The 27545-nt window shown below is 40.9% G+C and overlaps 3 protein-coding genes across 12 annotated transcripts in view; 1 reads left to right on the top strand and 2 right to left on the bottom strand.

The window, feature by feature from the left end:
- Positions 1–4820, bottom strand: part of fidipidine (coiled-coil domain-containing protein 93) — a 58658-nt gene extending 53838 nt beyond the window's left edge. For all 8 annotated transcript variants that reach the window (XR_011391708.1, XR_011391709.1, XR_011391707.1 and 5 more), the window contains exon 1: positions 3672–4820. Coding sequence is in view for 5 of the 8 variants with exons in the window: in XM_070082699.1 (XP_069938800.1) it covers positions 3672–3722 (51 nt within the window). In the remaining 3 variants the exon portion in view is untranslated. The remainder of the gene's footprint in view (positions 1–3671) is intronic.
- Positions 4821–5843: 1023 nt separating this feature from the next.
- Positions 5844–8643, top strand: LOC128687070 (cysteine-rich motor neuron 1 protein-like). The gene is made up of 2 exons (XM_070082698.1): positions 5844–6032; positions 6817–8643. Exons 1-2 carry the CDS (start codon positions 5948–5950, stop codon positions 8052–8054), a joined length of 1323 nt encoding a protein of 440 aa, XP_069938799.1. The 5' UTR covers positions 5844–5947; the 3' UTR covers positions 8055–8643.
- A 9092-nt stretch (positions 8644–17735) lies between these two features.
- LOC128687069 (uncharacterized) overlaps positions 17736–27545 on the bottom strand; it is a 31246-nt gene continuing 21436 nt past the window's right edge. For all 3 annotated transcript variants that reach the window (XM_070082694.1, XM_070082697.1, XM_070082695.1), the window contains exons 8-11: positions 26986–27130; positions 25783–25995; positions 24881–25060; positions 17736–18302 (exon numbers count right to left, since the gene is read on the bottom strand). In XM_070082694.1, coding sequence (XP_069938795.1) covers positions 18192–18302; positions 24881–25060; positions 25783–25995; positions 26986–27130 — 649 coding nt within the window. In that variant the 3' untranslated portion in view covers positions 17736–18191. The remainder of the gene's footprint in view (positions 18303–24880; positions 25061–25782; positions 25996–26985; positions 27131–27545) is intronic.

Below are 27545 nucleotides of genomic sequence, written 5' to 3'. Positions count from 1 at the left end.
CAGCAATGACAGTCCATAATAATAGCAATGATAGTCCGTAATAATAGCAATGATAGTCCGTAATAATAGCAATGACAGTCCATAATAATAGCAATGACAGTCCATAATAATACCAATGACAGTCAATAATAATCAATCAATCAATCAAGTTTATTCTCTATAAGGATTACAATGCAGGGTTCACAGATTTTGGTTATTGTGTGGTTTACATGTAATAAAATACTAATTACAGAGGGGGCCACTAGGACACCTAGCATGGCTAGGCATTTCGGGCAAACTTAGATTAATTCTTAACCCTAAATTATTACAAATTATGGAGTAAGTTGACTAAATACAGTTGACTAAATACAGTTGACTAAATGACAGTCCATAATAATAGCAATGATAGTCCGTAATAATTCTCCATGGGGAAGTGGAACAGAATTCTTCCTCCTTAAGAAATGCGTGTTGTAAGAGGCAACTAAAATGCCAGGAGCAAGGGGCTAGTAACCCTTTCTCCTGTATATATTACTAAATGTAAAAGGAGAAACTTTCGTTTTTCCTTTTGGGCCACCCCGCCTTGGTGGGATACGGCTGGTGTGTTGAAAGAAAGTCTGTAATAATAGCAATGACAGCCCATAATAATAGCAATGACAGTCTGTAATAATAGCAATGACAGTCCGTAATAATAGCAATGACAGTCCGTAATAATAGCAATGACAGTCCGTAATAATAGCAATGACAGTCCGTAATAATAGCAATGACAGTCCGTAATAATAGCAATGACAGTCTGTAATAATAGCAATGACAGTCTGTAATAATAGCAATGACAGTCTGTAATAATAGCAATGACAGTCTGTAATAATAGCAATGACAGTCTGTAATAATAGCAATGACAGTCTGTAATAATAGCAATGACAGTCTGTAATAATAGCAATGACAGTCTGTAATAATAGCAATGACAGTCTGTAATAATAGCAATGATAGTCTGTAATAATAGCAATGATAGCCCATAATAATAGCAATGACAGTCTGTAATAATAGCAATGACAGTCTGTAATAATAGCAATGACAGTCTGTAATAATAGCAATGACAGTCTGTAATAATAGCAATGACAGTCTGTAATAATAGCAATGACAGTCTGTAATAATAGCAATGACAGTCTGTAATAATAGCAATGATAGTCTGTAATAATAGCAATGATAGTCTGTAATAATAGCAATGACAGTCTGTAATAATAGCAATGACAGTCTGTAATAATAGCAATGATAGCCCATAATAATAGCAATGATAGCCCATAATAATAGCAATGATAGCCCATAATAATAGCAATGATAGTCTGTAATAATAGCAATGACAGTCTGTAATAATAGCAATGACAGTCTGTAATATTAGCAATGATAGCCCATAATAATAGCAATGATAGCCCATAATAATAGCAATGATAGCCCATAATAATAGCAATGATAGCCCATAATAATAGCAATGATAGCCCATAATAATAGCAATGATAGCCCATAATAATAGCAATGATAGTCTGTAATAATAGCAATGACAGTCTGTAATAATAGCAATGATAGCCCATAATAATAGCAATGATAGTCTGTAATAATAGCAATGATAGTCTGTAATAATAGCAATGACAGTCTGTAATAATAGCAATGATAGCCCATAATAATAGCAATGACAGTCTGTAATAATAGCAATGACAGTCTGTAATAATAGCAATGACAGTCTGTAATAATAGCAATGACAGTCTGTAATAATAGCAATGACAGTCTGTAATAATAGCAATGATAGCCCGTAATAATAGCAATGATAGCCCATAATAATAGCAATGATAGCCCATAATAATAGCAATGATAGTCTGTAATAATAGCAATGATAGCCCATAATAATAGCAATGACAGTCTGTAATAATAGCAATGACAGTCTGTAATAATAGCAATGACAGTCTGTAATAATAGCAATGATAGCCCATAATAATAGCAATGACAGTCTGTAATAATAGCAATGACAGTCTGTAATAATAGCAATGACAGTCTGTAATAATAGCAATGATAGCCCATAATAATAGCAATGATAGTCTGTAATAATAGCAATGATAGCCCATAATAATAGCAATGACAGTCTGTAATATTAGCAATGACAGTCTGTAATATTAGCAGTGACAGTCTGTAATAATAGCAATGATAGCCCATAATAATAGCAATGTATAGCCCATAATAATAGCAATGATAGCCCATAATAATAGCAATGTATAGCCCATAATAATAGCAATGATAGCCCATAATAATAGCAATGATAGCCCATAATAATAGCAATGATAGCCCATAATAATAGCAATGATAGCCCATAATAATAGCAATGACAGTCTGTAATATTAGCAATGACAGTCTGTAATATTAGCAATGACAGTCTGTAATAATAGCAATGACAGTCTGTAATAATAGCAATGACAGTCTGTAATAATAGCAATGATAGCCCATAATAATAGCAATGATAGCCCATAATAATAGCAATGATAGCCCATAATAATAGCAATGATAGCCCATAATAATAGCAATGATAGCCCATAATAATAGCAATGATAGCCCATAATAATAGCAATGACAGTCTGTAATATTAGCAATGACAGTCTGTAATATTAGCAATGACAGTCTGTAATAATAGCAATGACAGTCTGTAATAATAGCAATGACAGTCTGTAATATTAGCAATGACAGTCTGTAATATTAGCAATGACAGTCTGTAATATTAGCAATGACAGTCTGTAATATTAGCAATGACAGTCTGTAATATTAGCAATGACAGTCTGTAATATTAGCAATGACAGTCTGTAATATTAGCAATGACAGTCTGTAATAATAGCAATGACAGTCTGTAATAATAGCAATGATAGTCTGTAATATTAGCAGTGACAGTCTGTAATATTAGCAGTGACAGTCTGTAATAATAGCAATGACAGTCTGTAATAATAGCAATGACAGTCTGTAATAATAGCAATGATAGCCCATAATAATAGCAATGATAGCCCATAATAATAGCAATGATAGCCCATAATAATAGCAATGATAGCCCATAATAATAGCAATGATAGCCCATAATAATAGCAATGATAGCCCATAATAATAGCAATGACAGTCTGTAATAATAGCAATGACAGTCTGTAATATTAGCAATGACAGTCTGTAATATTAGCAATGACAGTCTGTAATATTAGCAGTGACAGTCTGTAATAATAGCAATGACAGTCTGTAATAATAGCAATGACAGTCTGTAATAATAGCAATGACCCGGTGGCCCGGTGGCCTGGTGGCTAAAGCTCTCGCTTCACACACGGAGGGCCCGGGTTCGATTCCCGGCGGGTGGAAACATTTTGACACGTTTCCTTACACCTGTTGTCCTGTTCACCTAGCAGCAAATAGGTACCTGGGTGTTAGTCGACTGGTGTGGGTCGCATCCTGGGGGACAAGATTAAGGACCCCAATGGAAATAAGTTAGACAGTCCTCGATGACGCACTGACTTTCTTGGGTTATCCTGGGTGGCTAACCCTCCGGGGTTAAAAATCCGAACAAAATCTTATCTTATCTTATCTTATGACTGTAATAATAGCAATGATAGCCCATAATAATAGCAATATAATAATAATAAGATGGTGCATAAGAGTGGTAAAATAATGATAATTACCTGTCCTTCCCTGGCACTATTAGAGCGAATCTTAGTGTCTGTGGTGATCATCTTAGTGTTCTTGTGCTCCCTGGTACCTGAGTTACCTGCTTCCTGGTACCTGAGTTACCTGCTTCCTGGTACCTGAGTCTGCTGCTTCCTGGTACCTGAGTCTGCTGCTTTCTGGTACCTGAGTCTGCTCTTCTTCCCGGTACCTGAGGCTCTTCTTCCCGGTACCTGAGGCTCTGCTTCTCCCTGGTACCTGAAGCTCTTCTTCCCGGTACCTGAGGTTCTGCTTCTCCCTGGTACCTGAAGCTCTTCTCCCTGGTACCTGAGGCTCTTCCCGGTACCTGAGGTTCTGCTTCTCCCTGGTACCTGAAGCTCTTCTCCCTGGTACCTGAGGCTCTTCCCGGTACCTGAGGTTCTGCTTCTCCCTGGTACCTGAAGCTCTTCTCCCTGGTACCTGAGGCTCTTCCCGGTACCTGAGGTTCTGCTTCTCCCTGGTACCTGAAGCTCTTCTTCCCGGTACCTGAGGTTCTGCTTCTCCCTGGTACCTGAAGCTCTTCTCCCTGGTACCTGAAGCTCTTCTCCCTGGTACCTGAAGCTCTTCTCCCTGGTACCTGAAGCTCTTCTCCCTGGTACCTGAAGCTCTTCTTCCCGGTACCTGAGGCTGTGCTTCTCCCTGGTACCTGAGGCCCTTCTCCCTGGTACCTGAAGCTCTTCTTCCCGGTACCTGAGGCTCTGCTTCTTCCCGGTACCTGAGGCTCTGCTTCTTCCCGGTACCTGAGGCTCTGCTTCTCCCTGGTACCTGAGGCTCTTCTCCCTGGTACCTGAAGCTCTTCTTCCCGGTACCTGAGGCTCTGCTTCTTCCCGGTACCTGAGGCTCTGCTTCTTCCCGGTACCTGAGGCTCTGCTTCTCCCTGGTACCTGAGGCTCTTCTCCCTGGTACCTGAAGCTCTTCTTCCCGGTACCTGAGGCTCTGCTTCTTCCCGGTACCTGAGGCTCTGCTTCTTCCCGGTACCTGAGGCTCTGCTTCTCCCTGGTACCTGAGGCTCTTCTTCCCTGGTACCTGAGGCTCTACTTCTCTTTATCAGGTAGTGTCAGCCCCGCCCCCTGGCTGCCTCTACACAGGTGTCAGCTGCTGACTGACTCACTACTTCAGTTACCCCTTAACATTACTACTACTGCCATCTCTTATGGGAAATTCCAATTATTCCCTGACACTTTATTACCTATGTCACCCCCCTAGGGAAGGCTCCTAGCGCAATGGTAGTGCCATAGGCTCACAACTGATGGATCAGGGTTCAATTCTGGGGTGGGTAGAGAAATGGGCATGTTTTCTTACACTTTTTTTTGGCAGTGTTCACCTAGCAAGGACTTTAATGGAAGTAGGTTTATTTAGGTACTTGTGTACCTGAGTACATTTATTATACCTAGTAACGTGTGTAAATTATCTAGAACCAGGGACCTTAGTGGAAATAAATTACTTTGTCTTCGAGTTATCCTAAGTAATTTATACTATGTATGATAATTGTACTTATGTGTACTTGTGCCTAAATAAACTTACAGGTACACATAAGTACAATTATCTGGAGTAAATTGCATAGGATAACCAATCATTCGTGCCGGGAATCGAACCTCGGTCCCTGAGTGTTGGTAGCTGAGGCGGCTACCAACAGAGCCACGAGGAAATTAGAGTCAGGTTGACCACAGGATGGGTATGGGGTGCCTAATAAATATATTAAACTTAAATTAAAAGTTTAACCTTGCCAGGAGTACATGTAGATTTTAGGAAAGTCCAGAGCCAACATGCTCCAGGTATTTTTTTCTTGTGTCAGTGATCTTTAAGTTTATTTAGGCACAGGTGCCCATAAGTACAATTAGCATAGTGTAAATTACCTAAAAAAAAGTCAGACAAAAACACTTTGTGTGTTATAACCTACATATATCAACTAGTATCCAGAATTTAGCAAACAAGTGTGCCTTGGTTAGTTCTTTACATCGTTTTTCAAACAGATGATGAAATACATTTCTTATGAGACCACTTCAGTAGGTTTTTTGTTAATATAAGACAGGGATAGTCACGTAGTATTGTACTGGACGTGCAATAAATGTTCAACAAAGCTCAGTGTTGCAAGGTGACACTAACAGCTACAAGCTTGCAATACCAGACATAACATTAAATCTCCATCAGTGAAGATGATTTAGAAGAGGCAGCTGCACTGTTCACCCAACTCTGGTAGGGAAGGTGTGAACCGAGCCTGGGCAGGTCTTGAAGAAGAGCTCTACCAGTCATTATGATGGTTGGGATCTTGTTAGTGTTGCAGGCAGTCATGACCATGGCTGGACCCTGGGCCATGGACCATTATGATTTCAGTACACGTACGTAGTTAAGCTCCATTATTTTTGAGGACTGTTAAAGGTTTTTGTTATAAGTAGTTGACTTTTATAGTGTCTGGGTTTGAAGGGCTAATGTCGATGTGTTTAGTGGTGAAGACCCACTGGTGATAGTACTGGTGAAGACCCTCTGGTGATAGTACTGGTGAAGACCCACTGGTGATAGTACTGGTGAAGACCCTCTGGTGATAGTACTGGTGAAGACCCTCTGGTGATAGTACTGGTGAAGACCCTCTGGTGATAGTACTGGTGAAGACCCTCTGGTGATAGTACTGGTGAAGACCCTCTGGTGATAGTACTGGTGAAGACCCACTGGTGATAGTACTGGTGAAGACCCACTGGTGATAGTACTGGTGAAGACCCACTGGTGATAGTACTGGTGAAGACCCTCTGGTGATAGTACTGGCGAAGACCCACTGGTGATAGTACTGGTGAAGACCCACTGGTGATATTACTGGTGAAGACCCACTGGTGATAGTACTGGTGAAGACCCACTGGTGATAGTACTGGTGAAGACCCTCTGGTGATAGTACTGGTGAAGACCCACTGGTGATAGTACTGGTGAAGACCCACTGGTGATAGTACTGGTGAAGACCCAGTGGTGCTAATACTAGTGAAGACCCACTGTGGCACTAATACACATGTACTGTACTTACAAAGATATCAGTGCAATATTTGAGTCCTTTATACAACATATTTTGCTAATTAATTTTAGCTAATATAAGCCAGTTGTTGCACACTTTAATAGATATTTTTATTTTGTCCACAGCTTGTGTGTCAGACATCCAGTGTCCCCAGGGTTGCAGAGTAGAGCTAGCAACAAGTGGATGCAACGAGTGCAACTGCAGCCTTCAAGGAAAATGCTCGACAATATCTTATTGTCCAATTTCCTGTGAGGTTGTCAGCGATGCAGACGGCTGCATTACATGTGAATGCCCTCTTCAGTGTCCTAAGATAGAGTGTCAGCCGCCGTGTCAGTACAGGCTTGGCTTTGATGGATGTAATGCATGTGAATGTTCTTCCCCTTGTCCAGAACTAAATTGTCAGCCTCCATGTTACATCAAGTCTTTTCCTGACAAGTGTGATGTCTGTGATTGTTCTTATCAATGCCCGAAGGTGGATTGTGAATTTCCCTGCCACTTGATGAAGGGTACTGATGGCTGCGATTTCTGTAACTGTTGCCCAGTTATAGAAACATGTCCAACATTTTGCACCATACACAAAGATGGAAATGGCTGCGACTTATGCGAGTGTCCACCTTGTAAAGAAGTCAGTCAGTGTTCTCCACCGTGTTACACACAAGAGGACATTAATGGTTGTGATGTTTGTATATGTAGACAGTGTGTACCTGTGGAAGACTGTCCCACTGGTTGTCAGGTAAGACTTGACAGTGACGGGTGTGATGTGTGTGACTGTCCTCAGTGTATACCACTCACAAACTGTCCACCTGAATGCCCCTTGAAGGAAGACTGGTATGGTTGCGACACGTGCCCTTGCCCACCATGCAAACCAATCGACGATTGCCCAATAGGGTGTTCTCTTCTAAAAGGCCAGTACGGCTGCTTATACTGCAAGTGTTCAAAATGCGAACCTATTTCTGACTGTCCAGAGCTATGCAATGTCGTCAAAAATTCTGACGGATGCGACACTTGCCAGTGTTCAGCTTGCCCACTTGTACCCAAGTGCCCCTCACACTGTTCACTCACAAAGGACAATGATGACTGTACAGTATGTGACTGCAGTCTATGTACCCCCTTAATATACTGCCCTTCTGGATGCAAAATACAAACCGATCAAAACAACTGTGATGTGTGTGAGTGTATTGACTGTGAACCTATCATTGACTGCCCAGTGGGATGTGAAGTACAGAGAGGCGAAGATGGTTGTGAAGTTTGTAATTGTGAAATATGTCGGCCTCCTCTGAACTGTCCACCTCAATGTTCACTTTTAAACGACGCTCCAGGATGTGATATCTATGACTGTATGCATAATAGGTGCAGGTCTTAACTACCTTCTAAGAGTGTGAAGCAAGCCACGGAACAAGTTGGATTTGAACCCATGGCGAGTCCTAAAACTTGCCATGAGTTCAATTCCAACCGTTCCATGATTGTTAGGTAAGACACATATGCAACAGTTAGACAACTTTATTCCGAAACGTTTTGCCTACACAGTAGGCTTCTTCAGTCGAATACAGAAAGTAGGCAGGAACAGTAGAGATGTGAAGACGATGTAATCAGTCCATCACCCTTAAAGTCGTAGAATTTGAGGTTGTCAGTCCCTCGGCCTGGAGAAGTTCAGTTCCATAGTCAGGAACTATCTGAAGATCAAGCGACAGTGCGGAGACTTAAATACTGTCGGAAGGAGAGGTGCAGAGTAGTAGTAGTAGTAGTAGTGAGAATGTAGCCACTGAGAGGTCATGTCCCTCTTAGATCCAACACTTCTCACTTGAAAAGCTTGTCCAAGGTGTTTTCTGTACCAAGATGCCATGTGTTGCAGTGTCTGACAGGATGAACATCAAAATGGTATACAATACCGACAGGTTGTTAGGTAAGACACATATGCAACAGTTAGACAACTTTATTCCGAAATGTTTCGCCTACACAGTAGGCTTCTTCAGTCGAATACAGAAAGTAGGCAGGAACAGTAGAGATGTGAAGACGATGTAATCAGTCCATCACCCTTGAAGTCGTAGAATTTGAGGTTGTCAGTCCCTCAGCCTGGAGCAGTTCAGTTCCATAGTCAGGAACTATCTGAAGATCAAGCGACAGTGCGGAGACTTAAATACTGTCGGAAGGAGAGGTGCAGGGTTGTAGTAGTAGTAGTAGTAGTGAGAGGCCACTGAGAGGTCATGTCCCTCTCAGATCCAACACTTCTCACTTGAAAAGCTTGTCCAAGGTGTTTTCTGTACCAAGATGTCACGTGTTGCAGTGTCTGACAAGATGAACATCAAAATGGTATACAATACCGACAGGTTGTTAGGTAAGACACATATGCAACAGTTAGACAACTTTATTCCGAAACGTTTCGCCTACACAGTAGGCTTCTTCAGTCGAATACAGAAAGTAGGCAGGAACAGTAGAGATGTGAAGACGATGTAATCAGTCCATCACCCTTAAAGTCGTAGAATTTGAGGTTGTCAGTCCCTCGGCCTGGAGAAGTTCAGTTCCATAGTCAGGAACTATTTGAAGATCAAGCGACAGTGCGGAGACTTAAATACTGTCGGAAGGAGAGGTGCAGGGTTGTAGTAGTAGTAGTAGTGAGAGGCCACTGAGAGGTCATGTCCCTCTCAGATCCAACACTTCTCACTTGAAAAGCTTGTCCAAGGTGTTTTCTGTACCAAGATGTCACGTGTTGCAATGTCTGACAAGATGAACATCAAAATGGTATACAATACCGACAGGTTGTTAGGTAAGACACATATGCAACAGTTAGACAACTTTATTCCGAAACGTTTCGCCTACACAGTAGGCTTCTTCAGTCGAATACAGAAAGTAGGCAGGAACAGTAGAGATGTGAAGACGATGTAATCAGTCCATCACCCTTAAAGTCGTAGAATTTGGACAAGCTTTTCAAGTGAGAAGTGTTGGATCTGAGAGGGACATGACCTCTCAGTGGCCTCTCACTACTACTACTACTACAACCCTGCACCTCTCCTTCCGACAGTATTTAAGTCTCCGCACTGTCGCTTGATCTTCAGATAGTTCCTGACTATGGAACTGAACTTCTCCAGGCCGAGGGACTGACAACCTCAAATTCTACGACTTTAAGGGTGATGGACTGATTACATCGTCTTCACATCTCTACTGTTCCTGCCTACTTTCTGTATTCGACTGAAGAAGCCTACTGTGTAGGCGAAACGTTTCGGAATAAAGTTGTCTAACTGTTGCATATGTGTCTTACCTAACAACCTGTCGGTATTGTATACCATTTTGATGTTCATCTTGTCAGACACTGCAACACGTGACATCTTGGTACAGAAAACACCTTGGACAAGCTTTTCAAGTGAGAAGTGTTGGATCTGAGAGGGACATGACCTCTCAGTGGCCTCTCACTACTACTACTACTACAACCCTGCACCTCTCCTTCCGACAGTATTTAAGTCTCCGCACTGTCGCTTGATCTTCAGATAGTTCCTGACTATGGAACTGAACTTCTCCAGGCCGAGGGACTGACAACCTCAAATTCTACGACTTTAAGGGTGATGGACTGATTACATCGTCTTCACATCTCTACTGTTCCTGCCTACTTTCCTGTATTCGACTGAAGAAGCCTACTGTGTAGGCGAAACGTTTCGGAATAAAGTTGTCTAACTGTTGCATATGTGTCTTACCTAACAACCTGTCGGTATTGTATACCATTTTGATGTTCGTTCCATGATTGGTTTGGAGTCGCGTTATTATGATTTCACGAGTGTGAAGCACTATTGCCTGAGCAAAATGTACACATAAGTACAATTATCATATATAGTGTAAATTACCTAGTGGGCGGGGAGGATAGGACCGGAGACGATGGGGAGGGATTATAGATGAGTGGAGATGAGACTAAGGGGGGATACCTGGAGTTTACCTGGAGAGAGTTCCGGGGGTCAACGCCCCCGCGGCCCGGTCTGAGACCAGGCCTCCTGGTGGATCAGAGCCTGATCAACCAGGCTGTTGCTGCTGGCTGCACGCAAACCAACATACGAGCCACAGCCCGGCTGATCCGGAACTGACTTTAGGAGTTAGAGGACAACCAGCATTAATCTCCTTACCTGACGCAAATGATGCAGTGGAGGACCTACATTTTTGGGGCCCTGAAGTTTGAACTGTAAGGGGGGGGCCCTTCGCAACCCCTTCTCAAACAGTAGACCCAAAATTTTTAAGTAAATTGGACTCAAGTCACTTCCGGGGGGCCTCTGGGATTAGGGACCCTAAATTAGGAGCCCCAAAGCTTAAAATTCATTAGTTGCATAGTAGATCCGTCCCAGCGCAAATCTCTAACATGGAGAATTTACTCAGTGAGGAGATAAAATTTTATTGAGTGAACAGTCAGGCATCATTGTGTTCATTCCTACGTATATGAATTTGACAAAAAAAAAGTATGCTAATATAATTTAATAGTCCTCATCTTCAACCTGCTGAAGAGGGGCTTCAGCGGGAAACCGAAATATACAATATTCATGTAGTTTCTCTATTTGAGCTGGTGTTTATTAGAAATATACAACAGTAAAGAAAATATGAGCCAGAGTGAGATGTAAGTGAACTTATGGTGTTCAGGGCTCCAGTTGAACAAGATTATTGATAAGACACATATATCTTTATTCCGAAACATTTCGCCTACACAGTAGGCTTTTTCAGTCTAGTACAGAGGAGGCAGCAGGAATAATAGAGATGTAAAGACGATATATTCAGTCCATCACCCTTGAAGACGTAGTTTGAGGTGGTCAGTCCCTCAGCCTGGAAAAAGTATCGCTCCAGTCTGGAACAATGTTGAGGGACTGACCACCTCAAAACCACATCTTCAAGGGGTGATGGACTGAATATATAGTCTTTACATCTCTACTGCTTCTACTGACTCCTCTGTACTCGACTGAAGAAGCCTACTGGGTAGGCGGGACATTTCGAAATAAAATTACCTAATTATTGCACGTGTCATATTTGTCAACGTGTCGGTATTGTATACCATTATCATGTTATGGCAAGTCTTATATGACCACAGGTTTGTAAACTTGTTAGGAGTGTGACTAACAATGGTAACATTGGTGCTACACCATGACACAAGAGCAACAACGTTACTATACTCAGCTTCTACCTAGTTGACAAATCACTCTGACACAACTCAAAGTCAGTAATTAGCTACGCACCAATACAGAGGGAAATTAGGGACCCCAGTGGTAACTAGGTGTATTTCTTCCACGGCACCATCCAATTATTATAAGCATAGGGGAGCGCTAAACCCATAGGATTATACAGCGCACGTGGGGGGGATGGGAGGTATTCAGGCTCAATTCAGGGAACCGGAGTACAGATCCAGTTCCCTAGATCAAGAGCCCCTCACCAACATCAAGGAACCTTCCTTGAGGGGTTACCAGTATCAAGGAACCCCCTTTGAGGGGTGCTCACCTGTGAAGGTGTGTGTGTGTAATAGGGAGTAAATGAGATACCATCAAAATCATCTACTGTGATGCTGTGTTGTTATCAGAGGTGGTCACAGTGATGGTGTCTTCACCATTAGGGATGCCCCTTCACCATGTAATTATTACAACAGTCTAAAACTAAGCTCTAAACCCATACCTGCAGTATACCTGGAGAGGGTTTCGGGGGTCATAAGGGTCATACAGTGCTGACCCCATGTAATAATGAGAGTTTACTAGGTTTCTTTTTCTAGTTTATGCTGTCTCTATTATTACTTATGTTAATACAATGTTTAGCATATGATTCTCTTGAATTTTTAGTTCTTGATGCAGTAAGGTTGTCACCTGTCTTAAAAACTATTACAGTACTATAATTGCCTGACCAGCTGGGCTGTGGTTCGTACGTTGGATTGCGTGCAGCCAGCAGTAACAGCCTGGTTGATCAGGCCCTGATCCACCATGAGGTCTGGTCACAGACTGGGCTGCAGGGGCATTGACCCCCAGAACTCTCTCCAGGTAAACTCCAGGTAAACACCATTATCTCTTCTACAGGACCAGAGTGTAATATTACTGAGGATAGCCAAGGATGTGATATCTGTTACTGTCACTACTCTGAAGCTGTAACATGTGCCCCAGTGTGTGACGTTACCAAGGATGAGAGAGGTTGTGACACATGTAACTGTCCCTGCGAGCTTGTTGTGTGTCCTCAAGACTGCAGTGTTACAACAGAAGTAACAAGTTGTCAAGCATGTGACTGTCACTGCAAGCCAGTTACGAGTCTTCTAGATTGTAACGTTACAAGAGATAACTTTGGCTGTGACATGCGAATGTCCCCATGCACATGTCATGTGTCCCCCAGAGTGCTTTGTAATAAGTACAGGAGGATGCGACTGTCCACGTCCCTATGTTACTTTCTCTCCAGAGTGTAACACTGTAGAAGATAACACAGGATGTGACATCTCTGGCTGTGCTTGTCAGCCAATAACATGCACTCCTGACTAACATCAAGAGAGACGAGAGGGGATGTGATGTATGTGACTGCCCCCCTTTATAAGAAAATCACATGTCCACTGGGATGTGTAATTAAAGATGTGATGTGTGTGACTGCTCTCCCAGAGTGTGTGGTAACAGCTGCACACCTGTGGTTACTATTCATGGATGTGATGCGTGTGTCTGCTAAAATTTGTTTTGATTAGTTTTCTCAAAATGCAGTGCATACTAGTGTCTTTAAGTACGTATATTTAGGCACAGGTACACGTAAGTACAGCTATCATACACAATGTAAATGACATAGGATAACCCAGTGTCTGTTGAATTTGAATTTGATAATGACTATTATTATTCTTATGCAAGTCAAATAAGAGTTTTCCTGGATACATTCCTAGCCATTCTACACAAGATTGGGTTTAATATGAGGGGCGAACAGGTCCAGTTCCTTGGATCAAGAGCCACCTCGCCATCAAGGGACCTCCCTCAAGGGGAACCAGCAGCTGCTGTAGCATCTGTGAAACTGTTAAAGAAAGTTATTCAAGCAATAGTACAAATAGGTACAATGATTACTGGGGTACTGATGGGTTTGTAATATAGCACATTGTGTATACTTATAAAGCACATTATGTACATATAAAGCACACTGTACATATATATTGTGTAATATAGCACATTGAACATATATAGCACAGGGTACATATATAGCACATTGTGTACACATAGCACCTCCCATTCTTTACTTCTTGTTGCCACAGAAGTGTGTATATATGTTGATGTGGCCCATACTGGCCAAAATGACCAACTGTGGCCCTCATCCTCACTATATCATAAATCTTACACAATTTTCTCTTTTAACAACATTTTCATACTCAATTAGTCACCAAGATATTCAATAATTATATAAATGCAGCTAGTTAGTTTAATATCTTTTATTATGCACCCTATACCCTTGGTGTGGGCAGTGGGCAAAGATTACAGAAGATTACAGACACATAATGGGTCCAGGGACTGTACCTCAGCATTACAGAGGCACATAATTGGTCCAAGGACTGGGTCATAAAGTTCTGATAGCTAAACAAGTTACAATGGTAATGAACAATGTATTTACAAGTTTATATCTAGTTACAATCATGAGTTTTTTTATACAGACATGAATTAAGTAAAAAAAAAAAATTTACAAAAGCATTATCTTATATTTTAGCAAGGTACGCTTGTAATAAAAAAAAGCAAATACAGTGGAACCTCAAAAATCGAACTGCTCCCAACACAACCAATTATGTAAGTGTATTTTTGCAAGTGCTTTTATAAGTATTTTTGAGGGTCTGAAATGGACTAATCTAATTTACATTATTCCTGATGGGAATAAATTAATTCGGTAAAGGCACTCGAACAGCCTTCTGGACTGAAGAAAGTTCGATATTTGAGGTTCCACTGTATGCAGCTAGTATAGGTAAATAACTATTTAAGGCACAAGAATTTCTAATTGCAGTGTGTGTGTTACACTAGCCATAAACACCACCACCTCCCTCTTTTACTGTAACCACAGTTTCATCCACAGTTTACTTAGAAATGGTAAGAGTTTCATGCCTGTCTTCTTGGCACCTTCAGCATTACTTTAATTCCATTTGGGTGCCATTATTAATATCCAGAAGCAAAGTAAGGTTATGATATGAATGAAAATAGAGAGGGGACAACCACAGAGATTATCATGTGGTACGTGTCCAGCGACTGTCGACTAGTTTGTTTACACCAAGCAGCGATGCTTGGTCTACCCCACACCAAAGCAATGGTCATGCCAAGGGATGGAAGGACACTCCAGAAGGTAATGTGCTCCACTAATTCCACCTTGACATGCCTTAGTGGTAATGGCATGCAACTATTGCAAATAAAAAACTAAATTAAAATCACAGAATAGGCTTAAGTAGTCTAAGTACATGTATTAGGATTGGTCTGCCTGAAATGCCCCAGCATGATAGTGGCTTTCTTTGTACCAAGAAATTATAAAATGTAATTACACACATTGTAACCTTTGCAAAGAAATAAATTTTGTATTTGTATTGAGAATGTGAGATATGATGGTGAGACTTACAGTTGTCTACAGTATTATGTACTATTTTGTATAGGGGTATGCCATTTAAATGTCAAATCATTAAATGGTGTGAAGCAGGTAGTTAAAATGGGTGACATCAGTAAGCAAGAACCACCCCACCTGAAGCCATATGACCAAACCTTCATTTTTTTTATTCAGCACAGGCATCCAGAGTTCACTGTACACCAGAGGAGATAAGCATCCGTTGGAACTCCCGTGTACTTATATTTTTAAACTGCCATTTGGAAAGTCATTCCAATTTTTCTTTGCATCTCACCTATCAGACCATTTTGCTGAGTGAGAGGAACAGTGTCATACACAGTACATGACTTACAGACCTATGAGAATACTCCTTCAGAGATCGATCTTAAAATTTATACTGACCCCATAATATCAAGTCACAGACCAGTATAAACCAGACCAGGGAATCTGAAAATCGTTAAAGCAAACTTGCAAGAGTACTATTAAAAAAAAAAAAAACAGATTATGACCCATTTAATACCACTAGCGAACTGAAGAATGAGTTTCAGAAAAGGATTACTGTGGTCACCAGCAATGCCCCTTCATCATCATCAATCCCCCCCCTCTCTCTCTCTCTCCCCCTCCCTCTCTCTCTCCCCCCCTCTCTCTCTCTCTCTCCCCCCCCCTCTCTCTCTCTCTCCCCCCCCTCTCTCTCTCTCTCCCCCCCTCTCTCTCTCTCCCTCCCTCTCTCTCCCCCCCTCTCTCTCTCTCTCTCCCCCCCCTCTCTCTCCCCCCCCTCTCTCTCTCTCTCTCCCCCCCCTCTCTCTCTCTCTCTCCCCCCCCCTCTCTCTCTCTCTCTCTCTCCCCCCCCCTTCTCTCTCTCCCCCCCCCTCTCTCTCTCTCTCTCCCCCCACTCTCTCTCTCTCTCTCCCCCCACTCTCTCTCCCTCCCCTCTCTCTCTCTCTCCCCCCCCCTCTCTCTCCCCCCCCCCCTCTCTCTCTCTCCCCCCCTCTCTCTCTCTCCCCCCTCTCTCTCTCTCTCTCTCTCTCTCCCCCCCCACCAACGACCAAAAAGGTGACCGCTTCCCTGAAAAATTACCCTTGTGGGTTTAGCGCTTAGTTATGATTGTAACAATAATAATTCCCTGAAAATCAAATGTCAGTTAAGGCAGCTCAAGGAAAGAAAATGATGATCGAGTACCACAAATTATTGTATCTGAATACACCGACTAGCTATTGAAACACTTAAGTGGTACTGCTTCAAATCATTTTCTTCAGTAAAGTCAGAAACTAAGAAAAAATAATAGATCATGGGTGAAGGCCTTCAGTGAAGACAAGAACCTCACCAGGATCACTATTATTATTATTATAATCAAAAAGAAGACCAGGACCACTAGTGAATGCCACAATGGACTACTTGGCAACTTGATGTCTACCACAGTTCTGGTCTATCCTACTTTTTAAATTGGTAATACGAGCACTAAGGTTTTTCCCTGGGCCAGAAAATACTCCCTATACACCTCGCTAATTAAGCCAGGTTACCACTTATGTGTAATAATTAATTTTAAATTGTGATTACAGTGGACCCCCGGTTTACCATATTTCATTCCAGAAGTATGTTCAGGTGCTAGTACTGAACGAATTTGTTCCCATAAGGAATATTGTGAAGTAGATTAGTCCATTTCAGACCCCCAAACATACACATACAAATGCACTTACATAAATACACTTACATAATTGCACTGGGAGCTGATCGTAAAGCGGGGGTCCACTATCTGTAAAGTTCTACTGTGAAACTTGGGTTTGTATGATTCTGGCTTACCTCAAAACATATCCCCATTACTTACATTAAGCATAACCTGTTATTTTTGGTATTAATTTTCCACTTTGATTTATACTAAGGGCACAGGGTGAACTGAGAAATCCTAACCCACCACAGATTTAAATGGGAGACCTACCATTCTTTGCCCAGGACACACAGAGGTAGAAGTCTCTCCTGATTTTCAATCTTCCAATAACTGGGACTTTTCTGCTGACCCCAAAATCTGGTCTCAGATCAGACCTTAAAATTGAGTACAACAATTTAAGAAACAGAGAATGTAAGATTTGCCTCATAGAATTCTAAGTACAGGCTTACAAAATTTGACAGTGCCAGAGAAAGACAGTGACATAGTATTTTTTTTTTTAATCCACTGACCATCTCTCACCAAGGCATGGCGACCCGAAAAAGAAGAAACAAAAGCTTTTCTCCTTTTTTTACATTCAGTAACTGATACAGGAGAAAGGGTTACTAGCCCCTTGCTCCCAGCATTACAGTAATATATAGGTCCTTACAAATACACTTTCTTCACAAAGCACAAATAAAACACTCATTAAAAACAATATACAGTAGTATATTCTTTGAAAAATTTAACATGTAAGGTCCAAATTTCTACAGACATCCAGAAGTATTTAAATTATTGTGATGAATTGCAGCACTCTTTCAAAAAAATAACAAAATTAATATTGTATACACAACAGGAAAATAATGGCAAAAATTAAATTTTCAGAAAATTTTAATTACTGGTCATTGCAAAAATTTACTTTGCTCGAGGATAATTTACAAAAATAGTCTGAAAGATCCTCTAAGCAAGTCTGTCCAACAGTGTGAAGACTATCAGACTGTTGGATGATAATTAAGAGGAACTTTTGGCTGCACTCACCCAAGTGTACTCAAGTGTGTTTGCAGGGATCACTCATTAGCCTCTTATTAAACTATGATCAGCAGCATCATTAGTGTCTGGTCTCTTAGGTCCCATCATACATGCAAGATCTTGAAACTATGTTTTTTTCCCATGCTTAGCCTGAATATTTGATACCAGCTATTGCTGCAATTCATTTGCTTACAGTACTTTGCAGTATATACTACAGAATATTGGTTTCATCCATGGTATTCAGAAATTCTGCATTATAAACTATGCAGTCCATTTTGCCAAAAACATTGTAATATTTGGTTAATGTGCAAGTTGTTGTGCCTTCTGGGCTGCTTCTTTGATGTCACCAACCATGTAGAACGCTGCTTCTGGAAGATGGTCGTAATTTCCAGACAAAATTTCTTTGAAGCTCTGGAAGTAAGAGAAATGGTACAGGTACTGTACATGGCAATCCACTTAAAAATGAACACAGCTAAAGACTTTTGCTATAACACAGCCTGTTTCTTACTAATTCAATGTCCTAAAGATTGAAATACGTACATTCACTCACTCCGTAGCTGTATTTTCAAGAGTGCACAGATATAAACCATACCAAGGGTGGGGATTGAACTCATGGTGAGCGAATTTTAAAACTCCAGGAGTTTCATGACTCGCTCACCACAAGTTCAGTCCCCGCCCATGGTGTGGTTTGCTTGAAATTGTCATTACGATTTCGTGAATATATGCAGGCAGTTTGGCAGTTTGGAGGGATATGTTGTGTATCTTTATATGTTTATGCTTCTAGACTGTTGTATTCTGAGCACCTCTGCAAAAACAGTGATAATGTGCGAGTGTGGTGAAAGTGTTGAATGATGATGAAAGTATTTTCTTTTTGGGGATTTTCTTTCTTTTTTGGGTCACCCTGCCTCGGTGGGAGACGGCCGACTTGTTGAAAAAAAAAAAAAAAAAAAAAAATGCAGGCATGACAATTCCCACTATCAAAATTCGAATCACACTTTCTTTTTAAAAAACTGGTCATCTCCTACCTAGGTAGTGACCCAAAAAAGAAAGACTTTCACCATTATTCACATTATCACTGTCCTGCCAGAGGTGTGCAGATACAACAGCTCAGATGTCCCTCCAAACAACAAATATCCCAAACCCCTCCTTTAGACTGCAGGTACGTATTGTACTTCCCACCTCCAGGACTCAAGTCTGACTAACCACTTTCCCTGAATCCCTTCACACTCCAAGAGCTCAACAGGTCCCAAAAATCATTTGCCTCAACTCACTCCTCTCTGACATGTTAACATACTCACACACACATGCCTGCTGTCTGTCTAAGCCCCTTACACACACAACCTTCTTTACCACCTTCTCCATTCTTTCCAAATCTGATCTGGACCTAATATACTGTACATTATAAACATTCTTTCTTTCTTTCTTTCAACACACCGGCCATATCCCACCAAGGTGGGGTGGCCCAAAAGGAAAAACGAAAGTTTCTCCTTTTACATTTAGTAATATATACAGGAGAAGGGGTTACTAGCCCATTGCTCCTGGCATTTTAGTTACCTCTTACAACACGCATGGCTTATGGAGGAAGAATTCTGTTCCACTTCTCCATGTAAGTAAGAGGAAATAAACAAGAACAAGAACTAGTAAGAAAATAGAAGAAAACCCAAAGGGGTGAGTATATATATGCTTGTACATGTATGTGATTTTGGCAGTTTGGAGGGATATGTTGTGTATCTTTATATCTGTATGCTTCTAAACTTATATTCTGAGCACCTCTGCAAAAACAGTGATAATGTGCGAGTGTGGTGAAAGTGTTGAATGATGATGAAAGTATTTTCTTTTTGGGGATTTTCTTTCTTTTTTGGGTCACCCTGCCTCGGTGGGAGACGGCCGACTTGTTGGAAAAAAAAAAAAAAAAACCATGTATGCGTAGTGTGACCTAAGTGTAAATAGAAGTAGCAAGACGTACCTGAAACCTTGCATGTTTATGAGACAGAAAAATGGACACCAGCAATCCTACCATCATTATAAACATATCAAACCTTTAAGAACCAATGAAAATTAATGATAATCAGATAACATTCAGTAATACTACTCATTATTTATGTAGATTGAACATCAGACTGAAAGGAGGGAATATGAAAGAAGTGGATGTATCAAGATATCTGGAAGTGAACATGTCAGCAGATAAATCAGTGAAAAATAAGGTAAACCATAGATACATAAATTATTACCTCATTCATTATCTCAATGAATTTAATAAAAAATAGTTATTTCTACATGATGTTAATGACCACTTATTTATTTATTTATTTATTTATTTATTTAATATTTTGAACATACTTAGAGGTACAAAAAAATACAGGTAAGAGCAACATGCCAAAGCCACTTGTATGCATAGCATTACGGGCTGGCTTAAAATTAACTTAAGATTAACTAAGCAATGATGTAATCAGTGATAAAACATTATAAACAAATAACAATAAAGCACAAATGAGTATTACAAAGACAGGTCATATGGTTGCATGCATTGCTGTACATTCAGTAGAATGGAGTATTCCATTAGGTAGTGTATTTAAATAATAACAAAGTTAGATTGGGTCTTAGGTTTAACATTTATGTGATATAATTGTGAGAAACATTTAAGATATACAATTTATAAGGTTCAGTTATTCAGTATTTATTTGGTTTTGAGTGAGTAAGTGATCTTTGAGAAGAGACTTGAATTTATAAACAGGTAGTGTTCCTTTTATATTTACAGGTAATGAATTCCAGATTTTAGGGCCTTTTATGTGCATTGAGTTTTTGCATAGCGTGAGATGGACACGAGAAACATCAAAGAGTGATCTGTGCCTTGTGTTATGGTCATGTGTTCTGTTGAGGTTGGCAAGGAGATGTTTGAGGGGAGGGTTAATATCAGAGTTAAGTGTTCTATGTATGTAATAGGTGCAGTAATAAGTATGGATGTTTTATATGGTGAGTAGGTTTAGTGTATTGAATATTGGTGGAGTGTGGTGCCTGTAGTGGGAATTTGTTATCATTCTGACTGCAGCCTTTTGTTGGGTAATTAGTGGTCTGAGATGGTTAATTGTTGTTGAGCCCCATGCACAAATTCCATAGGTGAGATAGGGGTAAATAAGAGTGTGATATAGGGCCAGGAGGGCTGACTGTGGAACATGGTACCGTATCTTCGATAATATGCCTACGGTCTTGGAAATTTTCTTAGAAATTTGTTGTATATGTGTATGAAATTTGAGTCTATTATCAAGGTGGATTCCTAAGAATTTTCCCTCGGTTAGCTTTGTGATAGGTGATCCATTTATTATTATGTTAAGAGGGACATCTGTAGCTCTGTTACCAAACTGAATGAAGTAGGTTTTGTCAATGTTTAGTGTAAGTTTGTTAGTCCTCATCCAGGTAGATATTTTCTGTAATTCGGTATTAACAGTATTGGCTAGTGTGACTGGGCTCAGGTGAGAGAAGACGTATGTAATGTCATCTGCAAATAGTGTGGGTTTGAGTAATTGCGAAGCATTTGGTAGGTCATTTATGTATAGGAGAAAGAAGAGGGCCAAGGACACTTCCCTGTGGGACACCAACTGTAATTGGTTGTGCGGAAGAGTTTGCCCCATTTGCGTGCACATATTGGCTTCTGTTGCTGAGCTATGACTTGAGGTAGTTGAGGGAGTGCCCTCTTATACCATAGTGTGACAATTTTATGTGGAGCAAGTCATGGTCAACTGTATCAAAAGCTTTACGTAAGTCAATGAAGATCCCCAGTGGGACTTCTTTTTTCTCTATTGCAGTGTATATATGTTCTAGCATGTGTATAATAGCATCATTAGTATTTTTATTAGGCCTGAATCCAAATTGGCAGGGGTTGAGTATGTTTTGGGAGATGAGGTAGGAGTAGATTCGTTTATGAATTAATTTTTCGAAGATTTTTGAGAGAGGGTGTAAGTTGGATATTGGCCTATAGTTATTCAACTCTGTTTGGTCTCCTCCTTTATGGATCAGGGTGACCCTTGCTATTTTGAGAACTGTAGGGAAGGTGGAGGATTCAATGGATTTGTTAAAGAGTGTTGCAATGATTGGTGATAGCACTTGTGACACTTTTTTGTATATAAAGGGTGGTAAGGTATTTAAATCTCCTGCCTTGTTTTTTAGTGCATTGATAATAAGGGAGACTTCGTATGGGTTAGTCGGAGCTAGGAACAGTGTGTTCGGGTAGTTGCCAGTGAGGTAGTCATTTGGTAGGGTGTCTGAGCTTGGGATTTTATTGGCAAGGTTTTGTCCTATAGTGGAGAAGAAATCATTGAGTCTGTTTGCTGTTTCTGTTGGTGGGAGTTGGGGTTCATCTGATTTTGCTAATTTTATTTCGCTATTTCATGATATCTTTTTTGTTCCTAGAATATCTGATAGGGTTTTCCAGGTCTTTTTTATATCATCTCGTAAGTTGGATAATCTGTTCTCATATTACAATTTTTTGACCTTATCAGGCTGGTTAGGATTGACGAGTAACGTTTTGTTTGGTCTCTGGTTAGAGACTGTATATACATATATACAGTGGACCCCCGCATACTGATTTTAATCCGTGCAAGAGGGCTCATTGGTATGCGAAATAATCGGTATGCGAATGAATTTTCCCCATAAGAAATAATGGAAATCAAATTAATCCGTGCAAGACACCCAAAAGTATGAAAAAAAATTTTTACCACGTGAAATATACATTTTCCTACACACAAAGAGAAGGATACATGCACAATAGTAGAGTAGTACATGCACAGTATATATTGTGCATGTACTAGTCTACTAAATGAAGAATAAATGACACTTACCTTTATTGAAGATGCAGCAATGACTGATGAGACACTGTGTCCTGGGAGTGCCTTTTCCTCCTGAGTACTGTAGGTCCTGTTTGGTATTTTCTTCCAGAGCATGCCTTATCACACTGTGTATGTCACTACGATTCTTAAATCTCTCAAACCAACCTTTGCTGGCTTTAAATTCACCAATATGAGCACTAGTTCCAGGCATTTTTTCCCTGTTCACCTGGGTGTTAGTCGACTGGTGTGGGTTGCATCCTGGGAGACAAGATTAAGGACCCCAATGGAAATAAGTTAGACAGTCTTCGATGACACTGACTTTTTTGGGTTATCCTGGGTGGCAAATCCTCTGGGGTTAATTGTTTCTTGGTATTCTCAATAAGCCACACCAACAACAGTGCTACAGCAGCAGCAGCAGCAGCAGCAGCTGACAGTGCTACAGCAGCAGCAGACGATGCTACAGCAGCAGCAGACGATGCTACAGCAGCAGCAGACGATGCTACAGCAGCAGCAGCAGACAGTGCTACAGCAGCAGCAGACAGTGCTACAGCAGCAGCAGACGATGCTACAGCAGCAGCAGCAGCTGACAGTGCTACAGCAGCAGCAGACGATGCTACAGCAGCAGCAGACGATGCTACAGCAGCAGCAGACGATGCTACAGCAGCAGCAGACGATGCTACAGCAGCAGCAGACGATGCTACAGCAGCAGCAGACGATGCTACAGCAGCAGCAGACGATGCTACAGCAGCAGCAGACGATGCTACAGCAGCAGCAGACGATGCTACAGCAGCAGCAGACGATGCTACAGCAGCAGCAGACGATGCTACAGCAGCAGCAGACGATGCTACAGCAGCAGCAGACGATGCTACAGCAGCAGCAGACGATGCTACAGCAGCAGCAGACGATGCTACAGCAGCAGCAGACGATGCTACAGCAGCAGCAGACGATGCTACAGCAGCAGCAGACGATGCTACAGCAGCAGCAGACGATGCTACAGCAGCAGCAGACGATGCTACAGCAGCAGCAGACGATGCTACAGCAGCAGCAGACGATGCTACAGCAGCAGCAGACGATGCTACAGCAGCAGCAGACGATGCTACAGCAGCAGCAGACGATGCTACAGCAGCAGCAGACGATGCTACAGCAGCAGCAGACGATGCTACAGCAGCAGCAGACGATGCTACAGCAGCAGCAGACGATGCTACAGCAGCAGCAGACGATGCTACAGCAGCAGCAGACGATGCTACAGCAGCAGCAGACGATGCTACAGCAGCAGCAGACGATGCTACAGCAGCAGCAGACGATGCTACAGCAGCAGCAGACGATGCTACAGCAGCAGCAGACGATGCTACAGCAGCAGCAGACGATGCTACAGCAGCAGCAGACGATGCTACAGCAGCAGCAGACGATGCTACAGCAGCAGCAGACGATGCTACAGCAGCAGTAGACGATGCTACAGCAGCAGCAGCAGCAGCTGACAGTGCAGCAGCAGCAGCAGCTGTACCACCAATAGTAGCAATGGTTGATTGGGGTTTATTATACAACCTGGCCAGCTCGGAGACACGCACTCCACTTTCATACTTATCAATGATCTTTTTCTTCATCTCTATAGTAATTCTCACCCTTATTGCTGTAGGGTTGGCACTAGAAGCTTTCTTGGGGCCCATGGTCACTTATTTTCCAGATAAAATCACCAAAAACACTGTAATAATACGAAATGTTACGAATGTATGCTTGGATGCTACCGCGGAGGCTGGCTGGTAAACAATGCCACCGGCGGAACATGTGAGGCTGGCTAAGGCGCACATTGGACGCGTCTCGGACGAACAGCGGTGAGCGGGTTTTTAAGCGGTATGCGAGGCAAAATTTTTGCGATTAAAGCAAGCGGTATGCGGATTAATCGTTATGTGATGCCAACGGTATGCGGGGGTCCACTGTATAAGCAATCAACTAGTTATTGCCTTATTAGGCTTAAGATAGGCTTAAATTTGCCCGAAATGCTCTGTATACTAAGGAACTCTCTGCATGCACACTTAAATGTCACCCATCTCTACAAACATTGTATCATGCTGAAATTTTCTGAATTTGAATGACTGCAGTGACACTTCTTAAAGCTTTTGTAAAATATTTCAACTTCTAAGTCTCAACTCTATGCTTTTTCCTCACCTTAATTGTCTTTTCTAGAGAGACAAACTTCCCTTCGTATCCTGTGAAAACTTCAGCAACTTGGAACGGCTGAGACAAAAATTTCTGCACTTTCCGTGCTCTTGCTACAGTTAATTTATCTTCCTCGGAGAGTTCATCCATGCCCAAAATAGCAATAATATCTTGTAGTGATTTATAATCCTGCAACAGAACAGTTAAAAAAAAATTACTAAAATCTAAAGCTCTAGGAAATCCTTTATTCTACAACTTTCATATTTTTTCCAAGACATTTAAAAGCTATCCGTTAAACTGTATAACCTTCTAATCTTGAATTATTCTATAAAATTTTAATAATTTCTTTTTGTAAATTTATCTTATCTACCCGTATAAGTCTACATCTTCAAGCGTCCCAGATTTTATGCAGTAGTTGCAATTCAGGCCTTAGGCAGATTTACTTTGCTCATTCAAATTCAAATTTTTAGTTTTTCCCTACGGTACAGGATGTGGCATAATGGTAAATCTGCATAAAGCAATGGGAAGCCTGTACTGCATGTGTTACACACCTTTGTCAGTTTTTAATACACATTAGATAATCACACACACAAACTCACGTTGGCAATTTAATCATTACTTGTGTAAAAGAATACTGCGCATAGATAAGAGCTTTCCATATATGTATACTGCAACATTAAATGTCATCTAACTTTGTAAAAACCATATATGTATCTTGCAGAAATAAAATTATTATTCTTTCTACAAACCAGCTGTATCCCACTGAAGCAGGGTAGCCCAAAAAGAAAAACAAAAGTTTCTCTTTTTAACTTTAGTAATGTATACAGGAGAAGGGGTTACTGGCCCCATGCTCCCGGTATGGCTGTTATTATTATTATTATTATTATTATTATTATTATTATTATAGATACCTGAAGAATTTTTTGAACACCTCGAGCAGTGGAGTAATGCTCGATACCAATGATGTTTGGGTCCATAATTCTAGAAGAAGAATCCAAAGGGTCAACAGCAGGATAGATGCCCAGCTCGGCTATACCCCGGGAGAGCACGGTTGTAGCATCAAGATGTGCAAACGTGGTTGCTGGTGCAGGATCAGTTAAGTCATCAGCGGGCACATAAATAGCCTGAAACAAAAAAACTTTATTGTAAACCAAGGAAAGTATATTTTTTATGGTGCAAATAAAATACCAAGTACACAATTATAAATCAGTGGAAGCGATATGTAAATCTCCTCGATTAAACAATGAGGTACAGGTGGACCCTGTTTGTACGAATCTTAAGTTCGCAACCCTGTATGGTAAGTGAAAAATCACAGGTGGGTGTAAAAGACCGTTTTTTTCCATTATCAAATGTGTCTATAACACCCGATAACACGTTTACACTATCATATATTAAGTTCTCAAGACAGCTAAAACAAAAAAATAAAAGATAAAAATTATAAAAATGTAAAATAAATATACATTACATACAACAGTCACCCTGCCTCGGTGGGAGACGGCCGACTTTGGGGGGGGGGGGACAATAGTTACCTTAAAATATGGTGCCAGTTGTTTCTTCCCTTATGCAACTGTTGTGCGAAAACAGCGGTAAAAGCATCGAAAATAATGAAAAATGGCTCAACTGAAAGCCAATGAAAATGTGGAACACCGAAAAGAGGATGATGTATATGCAGGGCCCCTCCTGTATTATTATTAATAATTAATAATCTACTGTACAACTATGATATAATTAATATTCTACTGTACAGCTATGACATAATTCTTAGTGTTAAGTAGTCTGTAAGCCAATAATGTTAAGTCGGCCCATAATGCCTAAGCATAATAGAGGCTCTCTTTGCATTGCAACCCATTATTGTAAATACAAAATCTCAATGTACTATTTGCAAAGACAAATAAATAAATAAAATAAATAAATAAATTTAGTATTATATAATCATGGGGAAGCACTAACCCCTAATGGTTATTCAGTGCCTGGGGTATGGGACAATCAGGCTTGATCCAAAGAATGGGCAAACTAGTACCAGTTTCTTTGATATTCAGAAAATAATCAGTGGGGAAATATATTACCTTTTGGAAAGTGAAACATTTCCTACTGTGCTTAATGAAGCCTCTCACCTGGACTGAAGTAATAGATCCTTGCTTTGTAGTAGTAATTCTTTCTTGCATGTTGCCCATGTCAGTGGCTAGTGTTGGCTGGTAACCCACAGCTGAGGGTATGCGACCTAACAGAGCAGACACCTCAGAGCCAGCCTGGGTAAACCTGTTGAATAACAACTTAACTAGAACAAAATTCCTGTTAGTTGCCCATCATGGTAGTACCTGTTAGGTAAATGGACACACTTGCAACTAATGTGACATTTTACTGTGGCAACGTTTTGATCTCCAGGAGTTTTGTCAAGCCATAACGGCTTGACAAAACTCCTGAAGAGTGAAACGTTGCCGCAATAAAACGGTGCATTACTTGCACGTTTCCTTTTACCTAATACGTTGTTGGTACTTCTACCAACATTTTTACATCATGGTACCTGGAGCAGGTCATACACCCAGTAACAAAAATACAGTTACTGTACTGTAAATGGATGAAATTTTATTTACATACATAAAATGTAAAAATTTAAAACACATTCCTGACATTTCCTGAAGTCCAATTTTTCATCGCCAAAAGCAACGTTCCT

This window comes from Cherax quadricarinatus, chromosome 7 (assembly GCF_038502225.1).
Source record: "Cherax quadricarinatus isolate ZL_2023a chromosome 7, ASM3850222v1, whole genome shotgun sequence".
Classification (NCBI taxonomy): Eukaryota; Metazoa; Arthropoda; class Malacostraca; order Decapoda; family Parastacidae; genus Cherax; species Cherax quadricarinatus.
Note: the sequence above shows the minus strand (reverse complement) of the source record. Positions and strands in the feature narration are given on the sequence as shown.

Excerpts from the sequence above, each read along its gene's own strand:
- LOC128687070 (XM_070082698.1), top strand. The coding sequence starts at position 5,948 with ATGATGGTTGGGATCTTGTTAGTGTTGCAGGCAGTCATGACCATGGCT. Across the intron at positions 6,033-6,816 it reads CCATTATGATTTCAGTACAC|CTTGTGTGTCAGACATCCAG; the intron begins GTACGTAGTTAA and ends TTTTGTCCACAG.